Raw genomic sequence first — 20,398 nt, 5'->3', positions numbered from 1 at the left:
CATATGGGGATTCCTGGAAAGAATATAGGTCCCCAGAACCTAGGATTGTTGTATGAGGCAACTAACTGGGTCGGGTGGTCAGACTCGGTGACTTTGTTGATTGCATGCCATCAGGAAGTCAATCATTGGATTTTTAAGGTCAAGATTTGATAATTTACAGACCGCCGTCATAAATAGTGCTGAGTACAAACAAATAACACCCATTAAGCTAACAATCAGTGATGTACCCAAATAGTACACAAAGCGGCGTTAAACCCAACTCACTCACTCATTCGGAAGTGGATAAAAAGATACATGACAATACGTTATCTGGACAAAGTCAAGGCTGCTGAAACACCGCGAGCGTTGTTTTTATGCGACCGCCCCTTTATGTCCCGATAATGCATTGTAACGAGTTCTCTGTCGCACTTACAGAGCAGCCATAAATCACAGGGCGCATATACCCTGCCAATAACACTCAGTCCAATGAGGCAACTGTCTGCAGTCCATTTCCCGGATATACATATGCTCAACACGTGATCAAATGGCATTGGACAAGAGTGTTTAGTTGAGCTTCACTATCGTCTCGTCGGGTAACTGATTAATCAACGGAAATTTAAAGACGTGAAGCGCGTTTCAGGGTATTTAATAACTTAAGTGTATGATTTGTTTGTTTGATGTTTACTACTTTTAAGTGTTCACCACACGAAACTGAAGAAAACATTTATTGTTTTTGAACTTCGCTGCTTCGTTTTTCACAGTTTTGCCTTTCCTTTTTTCACACCGAAACACAAACATTCTCTAGGATTGAGAAAGCAGTATTAGGTAAACTGGAAAGTACAAATGAACAAAGTCCAACCATTTACTCTAGGGTTCTACATATTCATGCCATTCGCACACAATATTCCAGCTATATGACGTCGGTCTGTAAATAATCGAGTCTGTACCATACAATCCAGTATCGATCTATGCAATTGGGATCGATGACACGCATCAACCAAGTCAGCGAACCTGACCACCCGATCCCGTTAGTCGCCTCTTATCCTCTTATCACAAGCATAGTCTCTTTATACAGCAAGCATGGGTCGCTGAAGACGTATTCTACCCCGGATCTTCACGGGTCAATTAGGGATTCGAACCTACAATCATAGGTTTCTGGCACATAAAAGGGACACAACTCTGCATATTCACGTTACTCAGATGCACGCCTGTGTTTCAAGACTCTGTTGTAATCCTTTCTGTATTCAAGAGCAAAAACAACACACGCAATTTCCAAGTGAATGAGTACGCAGGGAGCTTGTTGCAAGTTTACATCCATTTCAAGACGGAGGTTTCACACATTGTACAGAATCGAAGACGATTTCACCACAAGGCTATACCCTCAGTGGCGCTTGCTGTCTTCTGTACTGACCCACGCCGTGTGTAAATTAGGGAAAATTAAACCCGACGAAATGGTTCGTGCAGTTGTGTGCCCTAAGTAACGAAATACCTGCAGCCATCATACTGGACATCAGCCTTTCTCAATACACGCTAATACGACACTCGCTGTAGATGTTCGTCTTTCAGCATCTTTCCGTCTCATTACAAAATCTACACGAATACAATGTACTTTCTCATTCGAGCTTGGGAACGGTGTAAGAATCTGAGTCGAAACGTCTGATGATTAAGCCAGAATCCATAAAGTAGGTATTTCTTATTGAATACAATACGGTCACGCATGAATTTTGTAGACTTAACAGTCAATCCGAACACCAGTAACGCATATTTCCACCCATCCCAACATCCATTTTCTTTTATCAATTTACTTCATTTTTAAGTTCCGGGTACATTCCCCTATTAACCCTAATCGCAAAATAAGACTATGTGGACCGGGTAGTCAGGCTGTGTGATTTTGCTGCCTGCGCGTTCTGGTGCGCACCGTCGCAATAGTCCTGTCAGAGTGAACATTGATTCACTCACTCACTCACTCACTATCTCAAACGCTGAGGACGAGTAATGAGTATGGCTCGACGCCCTGAACGGCATTTCAGTGTCAGTATATTGGCAGAAAGGCTAACTGTTAGATCTTAGAGGTTTACCACTATGCTGAAAATCCAATCACTGCTATAGTGCTGTCAAACCAAGGATCATAATCAGGGCGAATCTGGAACTGGAACCCACAATCATCGGATCTTTGTGCGACCAAGGGACGCAACTCTGCGCAGATAATCGTCGCTCTTAGACCACATTATTAACCGTTTTGCACATTAATCTAACTGAGTAGACAAGTAACTGATGAGTACCATCGTGGCTGAGTTCATTGCCCTGATAGCTTATTCCCGAGGGTGAGTATTGTTGCCACACTGTAACCATCCCTAAGTAGCCACCATGCTAGAAGCATAACCAACCATAATCACATGCTACAAGCCCGATTTCCCCGAGGTGCTCAGTCAATACAGGAAGATGAATAACACACGTCAGTGCTTCTTCTACTAAACAATTACTCTTCCCTGAGCATAAGAAACCCAAACTCCAATGAACTTTGTTACGATTCTAATCGTTAATGAATCAAAATCAGGATATTTCTGTTGTTGATATGAATTCACGTGTCTCAGCCTGGTTACCTGGCTATGCTGCGCTGGCGCTACACTGCCAGCGCAGCATAGCCAGGGAACCAGGCTGTCACGAGTCTCTGCGTTAGCGTAGTTTCGCTATTCAACCGGTTTTAATGCCAACATGAACTGGGAGCCGTGATGTGTTTGTTCTTATTGCGCTGTGACTGATTTAGATGGGCATTTCAGATACTAAATAGTCTATCCTTCCCCCGGTGCTGCGTTCTTCTTGTAATAAACACGTAGAAATAGGTGCCATGTCTAGGGAATCCAACGCGTCCTGATGGCAATAACACTTAAATGATTTTAATCTATTTTAGATTTTTTTACTATCTCTCCAACGAGTAGGACAAAATCTAAAAATATGTGAAATTCGAATCGGAGCTTCGTAGAGATTGGTCTTTAAGAACACGAGGCCATGCACGACATTTCTCAATGAATCGTTGTATCAGAGTAATGGAGATATAAATCAAATGCGATTAGCTTAAATAAAGTCAGAGTTAATGCAATTCAAGATAGATGAGATTTGATAATAGTGACCGAAGTGTTAATAAAAAAGGGTATATGTTCGTCGAAACAGCCGCATTTTTTGTCCGACAGGACATTTGAACTTTTGCGGTATTTGTAGCCGTCACTTTTGGCAAATGGAAACATCGGTAATGAAATACATGTATACTACTCCGGCTTCGATGGGGATGTTTTGCATCTTTCGACGATACACAAACCTGATAACTCAGGTGTATATCAAAAGGTGAGTAGTATGTACATAAAACATAGCATCAAATACAACAAACTATATTCCAGTGTGATTCAGGGTAGAATTAAACAACCCCTTGGATTTTGAATGAGTATGCTCAATATTGTTCAACGCTGCTTTGAACAGTATTCGAGTTATATCACGGCGTGTCAGCCTATCAACCACTTTGGTGAAACCCCGAGCAGGTTATGGTCCTGACCAAGGGTAATAATCAAGGCGACTTAAGGGATTCGGGCTCGCGAACATCGGATCCGGACGTGGCTAAGGGGCGCAACTCTGCAGAGTATTGAAGCTAGACTTACCACTCTCCTCTGTTCTCTCAGACAGGATGGGGCTTGCCTTCCCCGCTCCGGCGTTATTTACTGCCCGAACCTGCAAAATAAATAAACTGGCTTTACATTGAGTCGCAGTCAACATCTCGCAGTGCAATGAACCAGTAATATACCACTATCGGTGTGAACCGATATATAACCATGGCACTATAACCGACGTTAATTCGGGAGGTTAACCAGTGGTTGGTAGCATGACAACGTTTAGGCCACACACATCCAACCGATCCTTATCAATCAGCCCCTACTATAAGTAATGGGTACTCGGAAAATAACCGGAGACGGTTCCCAACGGTCGAATACGATAGCAAAATTCTGTGTGATGTGTATTCAAAATGGCATCACAGCGAATTCGAATTAATCTAATGTGCCTCCATTGCCCTAGGGATCTGGCCCCTTTTCACCAACCGGCCACAGCTCGAGGAATGTCGTAAGTCTATGTTAAAATATAGGATAATCGTAGCGCTAGGATCACTCTCTAAAATGTGACCCTGTTTCTGAAAGAGATTTCAGCCCGAAGGCAATCAATCGTAACCCCAATACGTTGACTTGCGATCGGTGTAGCGCTAAGATCGCTTAGTGAAACGAGGCTCTGGTACAATAGTATTTTCACTTTCATTACTGAGTTGCGTCGGTTGTTGAAATATGTTCAGTCGTGCATTGTAACGAACCCATGAGAAAAAATAGCAAAAACATAAAGTTTTTGGAACCATTTGCCCCTAACAGGGTTCCTGAATTGTATTTTACATTTTACGATGGTATTGGATTCTATGTCATGTTGTGTTTTCCAACTACAATTTGTTTACACCATTGGACCTCCTCGCCCATCATGGGTTTTTGCTTTCCATTGACAATCGCTTCTGCCCATGAGCTCCGAACATATTGCACCAAAGCAATAAAGCCTAAAATTGATTTCTGTCGCCAACTGTTGATGTAAATACCACTGTCGATAGCTAATAACAGTGTCTTCAGAGATAATTGAAAACATTTCACGTATTTCAGCTTCACAAATTCAACAGCAAAATTGTTTCATACAAAAAAGTCCCTACCTTTAATCCACAACTCTACCCTCTTCCTTAACTAAATTACCCGCGTTAAACAGATTAAAACATATTAAAAACATATAATCAAGGTCTATAAAATGATGTCTCTTTATATATTAAAAAAAGTTCCACATTTACAGATCACCCCCCCCCCCACACACACACCCCAACCTTTTCTGTCCAATATTTGTCGAATATTTGAATTCATAACACCAACTTCCATAAAAGAACAAAAACGTGTTCTCTGTCATGTTAACGGTTACCAAACCTATTTAAATTGCGCTTGCTTGGCGCCAAACGTCTCACTAATCCCTCAAGGCTTACACACCGACCAAAACATTGAGACGAAGTAGTGAGCGTTAGAAATAAATCGCACAGCTAATTCTTGAAATCGGGAATCATTCTTATTTCGCGACTTTCTGACTGCCCCCACAGCTTCTTCGAGCTTTCGAAGCTTGTGTATGTACGTGAAACAAGCGGTTGTAATCAAATTATGTCTCAGTCTGTTTAGAACTTGCCGACTCTGCTACCTCCCTGGATCAGTGTAAGGAGCTCGTGTTATATATCGTCAGTTTTTTCTCTCTGCTGCGACAAGGTGGTGTTAATTGAATGCCCCAAAGTCGGACCTGTGATCAGTTTCGTATACGTGGTAGACGGTTTTCATCGAATCACAATCACTTATTTATCTTGGAAGTCTATAAACCTGTCTGTCTAATCAGGAAATATATTTTGAGTGGAATAAAGAATAAAAGGCTTTAAAAAACGACTCCGTAAGGAATTAACTGTCCTGGTTGAGAGATCATACTTTGTCTGTTGTCTAATATTTTATGACCGTGTTTGAAATATTGATACAGATTAACGGCCGTGTCCTTGTGGGTAGTCTCTTTTATATTATCAGAATTGTTGTTGTTGTTTTTAAAATAAAAACATTAGATCAATGTAGTAGCGTTAAAAGACATAAGATGTTCTTTGTCTATGATTTACTCTTTCACTTTTTTTCTAACAGAAACCATTTCAAGTAATGTAACTTCTTATCCATCACCTATAAAATTACCCATATAGCAATGGCACCTGACAAAACTAGATGAGAAATATCAAAGTAACGAAGCCATATAAAGTATTGTATCATCAAAGCATTAAAAACATTTGGAAAAAAACGAATTGACAAAAGCGTTCAAATCTCGTTCCAAAACAATCGATCAAATGCCAAATATCGACAAACACGAACAAAAGCTGTTTATAAGGTTGTCACAAAATGAATGAACTATTACATACATATCACAACCATTGCACTGCCCGTTTTTTCTGACCAATCTCATCATAGGTAGGTTGTTGCGTTAGGTGAACATTTTAATCAACCAATCGGCGTTGAAGCTTATAAATTCTCGGTACAAGTGAACGAAGCATTCAGATTTCTGATTTCTGTATCAAGAAAACGAATATAATCGGAGTGTTCCGAATGCAAAAGAATAAAACCGCGATTTAATAGTGGTCTGGATATTTATACAACCTGCCGTTTCTGAACGCCATGGCATGTGCGTCTAAAAGAGTGATAGATCTAAAATACATAAGAATTCCTAATGCAAAAAAGCTACAACCTTTCATCTTCTACCATCAATCTGGTCTGATATCATTAATTCAATCACACGCCACCGGTATCACTTATGATATGTCATCGTAGTAATATTTGCATCTCTTCTAAAGCCCTCCCAAACCCCCGCATGTAGTGTGGTGGAGTAAATACAACAGTTCCAGCGTCAGCAAGCATAGGAAGGGGACAATTAGTACCCATCTCCCTACTTCCCCGTTATCCAAGCATCAGCACGATACACCCCAGGGCATAATTATGTCCCCTGTGTCCCACATCAAAGGAAACGCTAGGCAACTAACGATCTGGCTTATAGTCGAACATGTTCGATGACTGAAAAATACTTCGTTTCTTTTGACATGGGTCGGAGCCAGATATATTTAGGCTAAAATTATCTACAAAATATGTATTTATTTTTTATCAAACAGAGATGAATGTATGTGATGATATGGCACTTTTTGTTGTGACAAGTATTATCGAGATTTTATAGTGCTGTACTGGCGTGGTAAATATTTTTACTTCAAAGGTAGTTTTGAAATATACACTTTGATATGACAAAATGATGACAGGCTACTATATCTTCAAAAAGAAGTGTCAATTTTACGTTTTTGATATAAGAATATGTTCTTTTTAGACTTTGGTCCATTTCACCCCAAAATGGACTGACTTCATATCTTTATTGTTGCATGTGATGTGCTGTTCCAAGCAGTTTAAAGAAATTCAACGCAAATTTGAAACTGATAATGGTTTATAAGTGTTAATGTTAGTCATGTACATCCTGACAAACACGTCAAAAAAGGTTTGTTTGTTAAAAAGTGCTAAAATAAAAGTTTGAATGTTCTCTTGGAAGTGTTTGATCGTGCCTCTTCCTTAAGTATTTTATAAAAAATACATATATATCCACCATCGAATTGGATAAGATTTTTTAAGAAATTCATCCTCCACAAGCAAACTACATGGTCAATAAGATCAAATATGAAAACAAACAAAACGTATAAACTACGTCAAAAAGCTCAAAAACAGATAAAAGGGCGTGCTAAAAAAGCCATAGATGACTAAATTGAAAAATGACCGCAAGTGACTCAGACTTTGAGTCGCATGGTCATGGGCAATCAACTATACGGGAAATCAGATGTATTACAAAATAATTGCAACGCCGGAGAGGGAGGGGGTGCGTTTACTTGTTGTATTTGACTGAGCCTCTAGAGTGAGTTTTTTCTTCTGATCGATTTCAGTAAAGTTTATTGAATCCATTCAGGCTAAAGGCACCAAGGTCTGTCTGACAGGGCCAACTAGAATCTGACAGTGACTCAACCTTCTGTGCGACACGTGCATCGCATTTGGGAGGTGCATTCCACCTGAATCACCATGCTAATAGGATTTTGATATAGACTGATTAATTTGGATGTTCACTGCGTCGGACAAGAGTTATGCCATTTTACTGGGAATCTAACTCCACTGAGAATAATTGAATTTTACAAGATTAAGTGTTAGGAGTCTTGAAGACGCAACTTTTTCTTTGAAGATTGTGTTAGGCTTGAAACAGACTTTGTTCGTCGATGTTAGAAAGGGATGTTTGAATTTAAATATTTCAAAGGAATAACGACCTCAAGATTATTGGTCAAACAAAGCCTTTGGTATATAGCCGTATATTCGCATTGGTGTAATCTTGTATTGAGTACGGAGAAACCTTGTCAATTCGACCTCCTGTAAGTCGATATGTTGTGTACGACGATGTAACGTAATGTTTCCCGAACAATCCCTATTTCCAGTAGGGGCGGTCGGGTAGCCTAGTGGTTAAAGCGTTGGCTCGTCACGCCGAAGACCCGGGTTCGATTCCCGACATGGGTACAATGTGTGAAGCCCATTTCTGGTGTCCCCCGCCGTGATATTGCTGGAATATTGCTAAAAGCGGCGTAAAACCATACTCACTCACTCACGTCATCACACCAGTGCACAACGCGTCTTTTCATCTCCCAGTTATTACAAACATGCACATTCACCGCAACCATGAGTAAGATCAGTCTCCGGCAACGGAGCCAGACATATATACTGATGAAATCTGATCATTCCCTGTGTTATCCGTGCTGTGCGATGCAAGAATATATCTTGAACCTCTCGGTATTGTTCGAATGTCTGCTACGTCAGAGACATCCAGACAACTTTGTTGGTCCTGATGTTGAGTTAGTGTTCATGTCCATCTATTGATGTTCATTGGCTTGTGGCATCCGGCAGGATAACATCATGCAGAAAGCTTGTAATCAACATCGTCTTGTACTGATGTTAAGGTCTACTTCGTTGCATGAATGTCTATTAATTGTTATTTCTCTTGGTGAGTTGTCTCTTCAGATCACTTTCAATGGTGTCTGTCTGTTTGAAATGTAAACATTTCGTGTAGACAGATAATTAATTGCTATACTATCATTAAAGTTCGGCCATCGTTTCATGGTCATACCGTTGTTGCTAGGTAACTGATAAACAACATGGTTCTTTTTGTATTGATTGTACATTATCACATTTAGTTCCCAGACACATGTTTAGGATAAAAAGTGTAAAACTGCCAGTAAAACACAATTACGTTGTGTGTTTACTTGTATGTAGTGCAATACAGCGGAACCTTGTAAACACGGACCCTGTTTAACCGGTATCTGCCTTGATTTCATTTTGGTGTGGTTAGTTAGGTGAAATGGGGTTTAAGATTATTGCACTTATATGGGGACGTGTGTGTGTGTGTGTGTGTGTGTGTGTGTGTGTGTGTGTGTGTGTGTGTGTGTGTGTGAGCTTGTACTAGCCGGACTAAAGCCAGTTTAACATGAACACCCCACTCAGACACAGTAAATTGACTCCAAGCCGAACAGGCCATGTTTTACTCCCGTAATGCCAAGTTCCAGACAGGGTAACAGTAACCACATTTCAACGTCTTGTGGTATGACACGGCTTGGAATCGAACCACCGACCTTCCGCTCACCCGGCAGACGCTCTATCCACTAGGCCATTTGGAACGACTCCATCCATACATACAGCTCATCATTGCTACATGATTCGTTAATCCGGTTATTTCTTAATCTGGAAGCTTAAGGTTTGATCGTATATGTTCATATTGTTTACTGTTATATGGACACATTTCATGATTTCATCATGTTAGGTAAGTAGATTTTATGATACTTTCTGTTAATATTTATATTTTGTGAAACGGTATTTTCAGCCCTTTCCAACCTGGCTTAAAAAACACATTGACCATAGTACCCTAAAATGAGGATCGGGTGTTTACAATGTGGGACCTGGCTAATTGTGTGTAATGTAGTCCGACAACGCCAGGCGTTGCTCATGCTATCGACCACTACGACCATTGGTGTGCCTGTCCCCACCTGGTAATTTTACAGATCCCCGTACTACATGTGGAACAACAACTGGGTGCAAATAACACTCAGTTCCTCAATCCCCTAGAGGAATGGGGTGTGTTGTGTTGTGTTGTGTTGTGTTGTGGTGGTGTGGTGTGGTGTGGTGTGGTGTTGTGTTGTGTTGTGGTGTGGTGGTGTACTGTGGTGTGGTGTAGTGAGGTGTTAGTGAGTGAGTGAGTGAGTGAGTGAGTGAGTTGGGTTTAACGCCGCTTTTAACAGTATTCCAGTTATATCGCAGCGTGTCAGCTTAATGTGGGAGGAAAGCCCGAAGTGATGCAGGTCTCAGACGTTTACCACTTCGGTGAAACCCACGAGCACGGGTATGGTGCTGACAAACCTAGAAACATAATCGGGGCGAACCGGGATTGGAACCCACAATCATAGGTTTCTGGCGTGCCCAAGGGACGCAACTCTGCACAGCGAATCGCGGCGCCTTAGACGACTGGGCCACCCGTGCCCCCGTGGTGTTAGTGAGTTCGTAACCTGTAAAAACATATTGTACAGTGAAAAGAATCACAAAAACAACGTTAGTATCAACATGAAAAAAAATAAAACTATTCACCTGCACTTGGTATTCGGTGAACGGTTTGAGCCCCGTCAGCACAAACTCAACAAACTGAGTGGCTGCATAGTGCTCAATCCCGTTAGCGTTCGCCGACCCAGCCTCCCAGTACATGATCCTGTATGATGTCACGTTGCCGTTAGCCGGTTTAGGCCTGTTCCACGACAATGTTATACTTCGAATGTCGCGCTTGCGCACTGACAGGTGGGTTGGTGGACCAGGTACTGCAAAAAAAAGATAATTTAAAGAGTGAGTGAGTGAGTTTGGTTTAACGACGCTTTGAACAGCATTACAATTATGTCAGAGCGTGTCAGTTTGATGTGGGAGAAATTCCCCTTAATTAATGAAGACTATCGCGACACATGGGGATGAACTGAGAAAACGTTTTAAATTTGTTTTCAACAAAGCCGTGTTAGACGTAATAATTAATTAGTGAGTAAATGGACCATTACGCCGCTTTAAACAGTATTTTGATATCCCACTTATTTCACGGTGTCAGGTTAATGTGGGAGGAAAGCCCAAGGGAATGCAGGTCTCCGACGAATACCACTTTCGGGAAACCCACGAGCTTGGGTATGGCGCTGACAAACCAAGACACACAAATCATGGTGAATCTGGTTGGGTGGTTGGTTTGTTGTTTAACGCCGCACTCGGCAATATTCCATCTATATGAATGCGGTCTATAAATAATCGAGTCTGGACCTGACAATGATTGACATCCTGAGCATCGATCCACGCAATTGGGATCGATGACATGCATCAACCAACTCAGCGAGCCTGGCCACCCGAACCCGATAGTCGCCTCTTACGACAAGCAAAAACGCCTTTTACGGCAAGCATGGGTTGCTGAATACCTATTCTACCCCGGACATCTTCACCGGTCTGGTGAATCTGGGATTCGAACATATGAAAATAGGTTCCTGGTACGACTACGGGACGGAACTCTAGAATTACCGCGCCTTAGACGAAAGGGTCATCCGTGCTCCAAAAACATATTAACATATCCACAACTTCAATAATTCAGACGGTTTTTCAAGAACCAACAGAGTCGTTCGGATTATTAAAGTTAAACCGGTAATGTCCACACGGTAAAGAGATTGAATACATCGCATCGATGCGGCGAGTCCAGAAAGAAACACCCTTGCGTATTCATACGTATGAGGACGTATTCAGCAGGCGTACATGAACCTTAACAATGTTAAAGCATTATTTTATGCTGATGACAGCTTTGCAAGGGTGAAGTGAGGTGAGGTGAGGTGAGGTTAGGTGAACTGGGTTTTAACGTCGCGTTCAAGATAATTGCACTTATGAAGCGACGTGCATGCACGTGTGTGTACGGTGCTGCTTGTTCTAGTCCGAACTAATTTTATAGTGCTAGCCCACTGAGATACCATTCCCAGTTTCACATGAATACCCCCCTCAGGCAGAGTACACTGACTTCGAGCCGACCAGAATTTGCTTTAGCCCCTTATGCCGAGCGCCAGACAGGGTAGCGCTCAGCACGGGGTTAACTGGGCTAGGCAGTAAACAATGTACGAATTATTTATTGATCCAAAAGAATCATAACATTGTGGCGATGACACAGTTCCGCCGGTTGCGTGCGTTGTTCAATAATTTGATGGTACTAGATATACGAGAGCTGGAATAAAACAGCAGCATGGTGAAAAAAAGCCTTGCCAGTAGTTCACAATACGTCTCCACGGAATAATAAATATAAATAATTTGTTTGTATTTATCAAATCGATGTCGATGGGTATTGTGATACAGTCTTGTGACAATTAGTAAAAGGTAATGGCCTTTGTAGATCAGAGAGACTGAAAAAAATACAGTTCCTGGGGACTTTTTCAAAGCTGTGGTTCTGTCACACGCTTCTACGCACAAATCATAAAAGCTTAAATTACAGCACGGTTCGGTGCGTATGGATCATAAACGATTCTGATGAATCTTTTCATAATTCGCACACCAAACAAAGCAAAGTTCAAACTTTTGACAAAAAACAGCTTTTGTTCTGAGTTTGACTATCGATGCGTACGAAATACTATCATGCACTCGCACGTGCTTAATCTACCTGCCATGAGACGAAATTGACAAGGCTTTCAGTGCATACGCGCAGCACATTTCCATAATGAATAGCTGAAAGTATTGACATTGACAAGGCAGGATTATACTGCACATCAGGTGTGATCCTTTGAAGACACACAACGTGCCTTGACTGGAACCACGTGATCGATGACTCGACAGGGCACATATTTAAGATAAATATTTGTTTCATTTATTAACTTTAATTAATTTCGTTTTTTAAGAAGAAACAGGGTTCGTGATAGAACCATCTGATATTAACTTTCATACGATTGTTTCAGTCAACCATAAACCAGTTTGGAAACAGAACGAGATCATGACAATATGATTTTTTTAAAAGTTCAATGATTTTTTTCTCTTATGAGGTCACCTCGGTGCAAGAGAAATCGATAAGTTAAGTAAGAAACCCAATTTCATTATATCATTGATTGTGAATTGTAGAATATAAGCATATTTATAAATTCTGATTAAAGATATGTTCGTTAAAATATTTCTTTTTACAACACATACAAGTAAATTGGTTAATTATACATTTTATTGAAAAAATGCCATTTACGTCGGCATTCAATATCTGTTATGAAAGACAAAGTAGTTTCATTGTACAAAATCGATAAACAGAGCAAAATACCATTTTGTGTGTCCCTAATTTGACGTAATGCCGACACGCCCTTGATATTAATGGTTTATCGCGAAGCCTTGTCATCAATTATATAATAATAATACTCAGTTGGCATTGTTAGCTACCGATCAACTTCTTAGAAACAATTTTCGACATCGCAATAGTCCATTTAATAAGTGATTGAGAAATAATTAATATTTGTTACCGTACACACTGAAAAAATAAAAAAAAGAATAGTTCGGAAGACGTTCTTGGAGGAACATGTGAACTATTTTGTAAATCAAGCAAATATTAACCCTAGGGTAGAAACATCTCTTTTAACGGAGTTCATGATTTGATGTGTTCATGAAGAAATTATGAGTCTTCATCATCATCATCAATTTTGCTGTCATCATCATCATCATCATCATCATCACTGCTTTTGCTGTCGTCGTATATGACTCATAAATAAAACACTTAGCGCTCAGTATGGGCAATGTCAACACGAATTCACAGCATTTAATCCTATCTAAACAATCCATTTAACACAATCACTATTTGAATATTTCATGCGTGTGTCCCACATGTCAAGAACCACAGCTTGCCGGCGCACTTACATGTCTCGGGCGTTTTCAGGCATTGTCGTTCCGAATCCGGACTTACGAATCCTTTGTTGGTAACATAACGGACTTGAATGCAGTACTGAGTGAAGGGGCTAAGGTCCCGGATGACCATCATTCTCCCTTCACCCCCCGGGGTTGTCCACGTCTTGGTCGTCCCGTCCCCCTCAGGGCTGGTAACACGTACTTTGTATTCCTTCGCAAAATCACAATTGAGGTCCTCTGGGAGTGGGTCCTGTGTCACATAAAAAAAATATTATAAATAAAGTGTAGTTTTAATAATTAGGACAATTGCCTTTCCGTGTTCGATACGGTCGTGTAGTTACTGCATAATTATTTGAACACCTTTCCTTATTAGGCATGCGAGAGGTGAAAGGTAACAGATTGACCGCTATTGTTCGTAGGGTTTTATCTTCACGCAAAATAAACCCACGGGGACTGTTCATTTCAACGCCATGTTGTTAGATGCCTGGCTGTAAGACCCAAGTGAATACATTTGGGTTTTTTAATATTCACAAATTAATTTTTCATTTGTGGCATGCCATTTCCGTGAAGCACGTTAGTGAAAATGAAAGAAAAAATATCAAGACCTGGCTATACAATCACAAAAAGTCAACAACACCAACAAAACATGTTCCGAAAAATCAAAGGGTACAAAGGAAGCATTAGCGCAAACATTTTACATTTGTGATAGCGGCTGTTAACTTTGTTGACTTTACAATTATCTCCCTTTGTTAGTTGAAACGGTGAGTAATTTATTGAGTTGTAACTGAACTTCTCCCCTTAATGAATTTATTATTGATACTACCAAGCTCACAGTCAGTCAAATAACGAAATTAAATCAGTGCCACTCTGAGAGAATGAAAATGACATGGAACCCATCTGGTACAGTGCGAAGACTCAGAATGCCACCTGCAGATCAATTGTGCATGCTGGGTGACAACGTTTATCAAATCTAAACACGGTAATTAGTTAATGGGATGAAATCGTTATTGTCATCAATAACAGACCGCGGTTATAGCCACGGGGCAACGTATACATCACTTAAATCATATATTTTTTTTAATTATTGCAACTGAATCACTGCTTGATGTTAAACCGGGAAATACGTCGGTTGATTGGAGAAAAAATGCCTCTCAGGCAATGTATTGTAGAAACCTAGAACAAGTTCATAAATTGTGATGCGATATGTGATGGAGTGAGTGATCGAATGAGTTTAGTTTTGTTTTGGCTGCTTCTGGCAATATTCCAGTCATATATATCATTTCGAGGGCACACCAGAAATAGGCTTCAGATAATGTACCCATATAGGGAAACGAACCCATGCCTTCAGGTGACGAGCCAGCACTTTAACCATTACACTATCCCACCGCCTCTCGGTGTAAGTAGTATGTGAGTGAGTGAGATAGGTTTTATCGATGAAAGTACCAAAAATATATGAGGATCCTCATTAAAACATTCTTTTCCTTACCCTTCCAAATTCACCTCCCCACCAGCTCTCCTAATATTAATTATGTCCACAAAAATAGTTTTTTTCAGAACCCACCCAAGACTTTCTTATTGACGACCCATCCCTCAAGCCAGCTCCTAATTGACAAGATATGAAATCCCCACGTCATCTTCGTCACGTCATATCAATACCTCATTATGGAGGTGATGTACGTTCATATAGATTTCTGTATACTTACAATCCATTTGACGGTGATGACGGTTCTAGGGACTGTGTCGTTCACCTGTATCAGTGTCTTCACCTCCTGTAACGTGGGTCCAAGGCGGGGCTCTGAAACGCGGAGAGTACATTGAATATCACTATCATCATGACTGATTTGTCAGAGTAAATCTTTCTTTCAGAGGCATTTTTAACACTAACTTGCTACGACTCTCTTAATGGACATTGAAAATTACCTAGACGTATTAATAAGAAGGGAAGAAGGCACATACAGCTTTTGATAGCATAGTCAGTATCTAGTTGTTACGACTGCGTCAATAGTGACCGAGTTGGGTTTAACGCGTCTTTGAAAAAATATTCTAGTAATATCACAGCTTGGGAAGATGGGCGGTAAGAAGGTCTTTGGCGTTTACCACTTTGGTGAAACCCATGAACAATTTTAAGGATATGGTGCTGATGACTCTAGATACACAACCAGCACGAAGCCGGATTCGAACAAAAAGATCACAGGTCATTGATATGAATGACTAAAGGATATGGAATATGTCATAATTATGTTTAGGTTAAGAGACAGGCGAAGAAGAAGAACAAAGATGCAGCTATTTCACCCTTGCCCAGTTTGAACATTGTTAGAGGCTTTGAAAATATAAGCTACGCTATGTATTAACAGGTTACTATTATAATGAACTATTACAGGCTTGGTATACTTCAACATGTTTTGTTCTGTGGACTGTTTTACCTCCCACGGTCGCCATTTCATAGTACATGTACTTTCAATTCCTTCCTTTCACCTGACAGTTATCTTTATGTCGAACTCGGTTGTTTCGAAGTACTTTGTGTTAACCAGAGTATCATGTTTTCGTTATATTGCTTTCCAATTCTATCCAATTCATGCATAATGCTGACAACTTTCGTTATATCGAGCTAATGCCTGACTCTATGACTCTATCGTCCGTACATAATCGAGTCTGGACCAGACAATCTAGTGAAATTCATCATGAGCATCGATCTACACAATGGGGATACGATGACATGCATCAACCAAGTCAGCAAGCCCGACCACCCGATCAATCTCTTGGGATAAGCATGGGTTGCTGAAGACCAATTCTAACTCGAATCTTCACCTGTTCTATACGACTCAGTGACGCACCCACCTGCACATTTAGTGTTGACGTGTATTATAGGCCCGGGGGGTCCTTCCCCTCCCTCCGCTTTGTTCCTGGTGACCACGTAGATGGCGTACTTGGTATTGGGGGTCAGCTCCGTGATTGTGAAGGAACACATGTCCTCACAAAAAGTATGGTAGACCAGTCCGGTCATGGTGTACATCTTCTCTCCCTTGGCCTTGACATTGATGCTGTACCACAAGATGGGCCCGTCCCCCGTGTCCCCTGTCTTGTCGTTCCACTTATGCCACTGGATGGTGATGTTAGTGGCCTTCACGGACCCCTCCCTGACCTGCGGAGCCCGACTCAGACGCGGGGGTTCTGTCAAACCAAGAATTTATGAGTGATTACGTTTGCAACAGTTTTTGATTACGTTTGTGACAGTTTTTGATTATGAATGTAACAGTTTTTGATTACGTTTATAACAGATTTTAGCTTCTTCGATTGTCAGTTTTATGGCGCATGGGACCCAAACCCAAGGTGACGCTGGTTGGATGTATTTTTACCACCATGGTGAAACCAACCGGTATGGTGTTGACAGACCATACTTCATTATTGGGGATCCAAACCCACGATCAGCGGATCCTGGTCGGACGAAGGAAAGTAATTGTGCAGCAAATTGCGGCGTCTAAGGTTACTAGGTTATCCTAGTCCTGCACCATGACTGTGGAATATATTTATTTTATGAAAGAAAATCTAGAAACGAATACAAAGGCAAGTCTAGACATGTCTAGCTAGCTCTATTCCACAGCGAAGCGAATTTCTTTTGTTTCTTAAGAGAGCCAAGAAGGGTATTGTGTAATATGAGATTTCATAGACTAAATTTTAGTCTAAGGTTATCCGTGAGTCTTCATTTCATTTCAAAATTTGGATATGACATGAATACTTCACCGAATTATGAGCATATTCGTAAATTTAGTAAATAGGTCTAAGGATGTAATCAACAACATTTACAGGCACAGAGCTTTTGAGCATAACTGTGGTTGAGCGTGTGATCATTTCTGAACCTCTGAATTACAATGAGAATTTCATTTTTTATGACAAAAAAAGGTCTGTAAATGGTTATTTATATTTTCAACAAAACCATAAAACATTTCTGAATATTTTACTCCCGGTAAGGAGACTGTTATAACTTCGCCCTTTTCTCCACACTTGATCGGAAGCACCACAGAAGGCGCCGACACTAAACAGCTAATTAATCTATGAGGACATATTGACTGAAAGGTCGAGTTATGTGTCTGGATCCCATCGCGGCTCAGACAGTGTGCTGAGGAGGTTTTCTTTCCCACAAACCGGTGATTTAAATACAAAAGAGACCCTTAGTCAGCACGAGCTACATGGAATACCCATTACAAGCTTAACCCATGAGGACTTATATGTCGCCTGAGAATCTTACAACCTGACAATAGTTCGTTCCGAACTGTAACACCGGTCTGCTTTTTGTAGCCCCCGACATGTTTGTTGTTTACAGAAGCCGGGTAAAACCACGATATTTTTAAAACCTGACAGGGGCTCGTTTCGTTTTATTCCATCAGCCTTCCTTTTCACGTAACCCGGAAAGTGGACAAAACCATGACATTTTAACCTGATGCGAACAGCGCAAACAAGGGCATCTTCTTTGACTCCGAGACGCAAAGGTCAGTCTCGTTTGTAATGATCTTTTATCAATTAACAGCTTCCAAAGGGAAATCGACAACTAATGAAAGAAATCAATTGACACAAAATTACACACGACCTTCATTTTGGCAGGATCAATGAGGATGTGCAGGACATGAGAACAGGACGATCGTGAGATCAATCAAGCAACTGCAGCCAATGTGTGTACATCAATTAGGACCTCTAAGAGGATTTATTACATTCTGTTTGGCAAATGTCTTCTTTCCTTTCAACTAGGCACAATTTGACGTAATGAATATTCAGAAATATATAACCTTTCCTCGCATTATCAAGCTCTCAATACCTCGTGTTTATATTTTCCTAGATATCGAATAATGAAGACGTGATATTTACACAAATCTTTCAATTAGATATTAATCGATAAATCCCGGAGCGCTCTGTAAATATTTTTTCCCGAACCCTGCTGTAGGATTGTGCTTAATCTTGACAAGAAAAATATCTGTTGCCAATTATTCCATAAAACTAACATGATCCTGATAAATTTAGAACCTAAAATCCCAACTGATGTCCTTACATAAACTTCACGCGGTCGTTAACCTTTGTCTAACAACAACAGCTCATGGAATATTCCTAATACCCGGCTCTGTATTTCAGATGCCTATGCTGTCAGTAAATATTACCCGCCGGGCAAATGGTGTCATTATTAAACTCAACCATATCAACCGTTTCCGATATTTATTCAGACACCGCTGAAAGTTTAATTTGTGAAGTTCAGCATTAAAGAACATGATGTGAAAGTATATTTAACTTCCTTATCACACTGAAGACAATTTCATAGTGAAAACAAAGTCCTCGATTTTAATGAAATTTTAAAAATCTTATTTGTAAGATAATTCCATCGAGAAGACCTTTATCAGAACAAACAGAAAATCAATATCTAGCCATGCTACTCTAACCAAACCAGCCATTCTGGTGGCATGTGTTTCCCTTTTGCAATTATTAGTTCTGTGTCACGGAGCAATCAATAAGATTAGGGTATATCTGGCTTACTGGATGATTTTGGACAAATGTTTCTCAGAGAAATCTACAGCCACACGCTTTGATCTGACGGGAGTTCCCTGAACCTCGCCTGTCCCACGCAAAACAAGTATCAAGGAAAACCCGGCTTTACGGCAACACGTCGGGGACTTTGTACCAGAAATATTTCACCAATCTCTTAATAAATGACCATCATGTAGGATTATTTGAGAGGATGGCCAAAATGGTCATTCGCATGCGAAGCCTTGTTGCCATGGGAACAGGTATCTACGAGATTACTTCAAAGAACGATTTGTAGTTTTCTATTATCACATGTGTCATTCAGATCAGTGGGATTTACGAGAAGCCTCGCAACATGACAAGTAATAAATCGGTCTCCGAAGTGATATTTTTCTCAAATAAATCCGTAAGAATAAGACCGGGAGACAACCCGCTACATCTGTGATTGAAGTTCCACGTATCGTGTGATAAAGGTCATCCGTTCAAGCAAAGTTCCATTTCATCGAACGGGTTTTTTGGTGCCTGTGACCCCAATTCGCTTACACTTGGAAGTCATTACCTCCCAATTCCGCAGGTCAGTTTCAATCGTTAAAGTAATCATTAATTCCAATTCATCCATCCAAACCAAACCTTAAGGGGCTTACCGTAGACTTCGGCCAGGATGGTCATCGAAGTGGACCCTGCCGTTGCTTGGACAAAACACGTGTATCGTTCCCCTGTCATGATGTAGTTGACCTTGAAGAGGTTGATCCTGGTGTACTGGTACTGATCCAGGGTCTTAGACTCCAAGAGGGTGATTCTTTTACTGGAGGGACCTCTTAGCTGAATTTCACTCTCGAACGGGGTAGGGAAGGCAGCCACGGTACAATTAAAGACCGAGGGTTGCCCTGGATTCACGACCGTGTTCTCGAAGGCGACAATACGGGGAGCGGTTACTGGAAGTTAAAGTGGGTTTCGGATGTCAAAACACGTGTAAATATGTTCCAACGAATACAAATGTTAGAATTTGTCCAAATGCACAAAATGGTTCAAATTTGGCTTGAAATTAACGAATTAAAATGACATTTCAAACATGTAAATACGTAGTATTCAACAAGTTTTGTTGAGGAAATCTTGGTCCAAATGAGGAGAATTATTTCTTCACATAGTTTTATGCAAGCCAGATTTGAATTAGATGTCAGTGTTAGTGTGCGGAAACTAGCTATCATGCTTTATTGTTACGCAACATTCCGTGAATTTAAATGAAACATGGTTGAAGATGTCAGCAGCCGCCATATTGCTGAAACAAATGCGTCTACTACGAACAAAACATGGTGCAATTTGGTGCACAACTAGAAACCAAAACCATGCAGTTCCACCAC

General features: G+C 40.7%; 1 protein-coding gene across 7 annotated transcripts in view; it reads right to left on the bottom strand.

The window, feature by feature from the left end:
• LOC139479924 (receptor-type tyrosine-protein phosphatase mu-like) overlaps positions 1-20,398 on the bottom strand; it is a 195,115-nt gene that overhangs the window by 66,139 nt on the left and 108,578 nt on the right. For all 7 annotated transcript variants that reach the window (XM_071262856.1, XM_071262850.1, XM_071262853.1 and 4 more), the window contains 6 exons: positions 19,682-19,972; positions 16,371-16,703; positions 15,236-15,327; positions 13,545-13,782; positions 10,251-10,474; positions 3,630-3,699 (listed from right to left, as the gene is read on the bottom strand). In XM_071262856.1, coding sequence (XP_071118957.1) covers positions 3,630-3,699; positions 10,251-10,474; positions 13,545-13,782; positions 15,236-15,327; positions 16,371-16,703; positions 19,682-19,972 — 1,248 coding nt within the window. The remainder of the gene's footprint in view (positions 1-3,629; positions 3,700-10,250; positions 10,475-13,544; positions 13,783-15,235; positions 15,328-16,370; positions 16,704-19,681; positions 19,973-20,398) is intronic.

This window comes from Haliotis cracherodii, unplaced genomic scaffold (genome assembly GCF_022045235.1).
Source record: "Haliotis cracherodii isolate W230 unplaced genomic scaffold, xgHalCrac1.p SCAF_4, whole genome shotgun sequence".
Classification (NCBI taxonomy): domain Eukaryota; kingdom Metazoa; phylum Mollusca; class Gastropoda; order Lepetellida; family Haliotidae; genus Haliotis; species Haliotis cracherodii.
The sequence above is the reverse complement of the archived record's forward strand: the minus strand, read 5'-3'. Positions and strand labels throughout refer to the sequence as shown.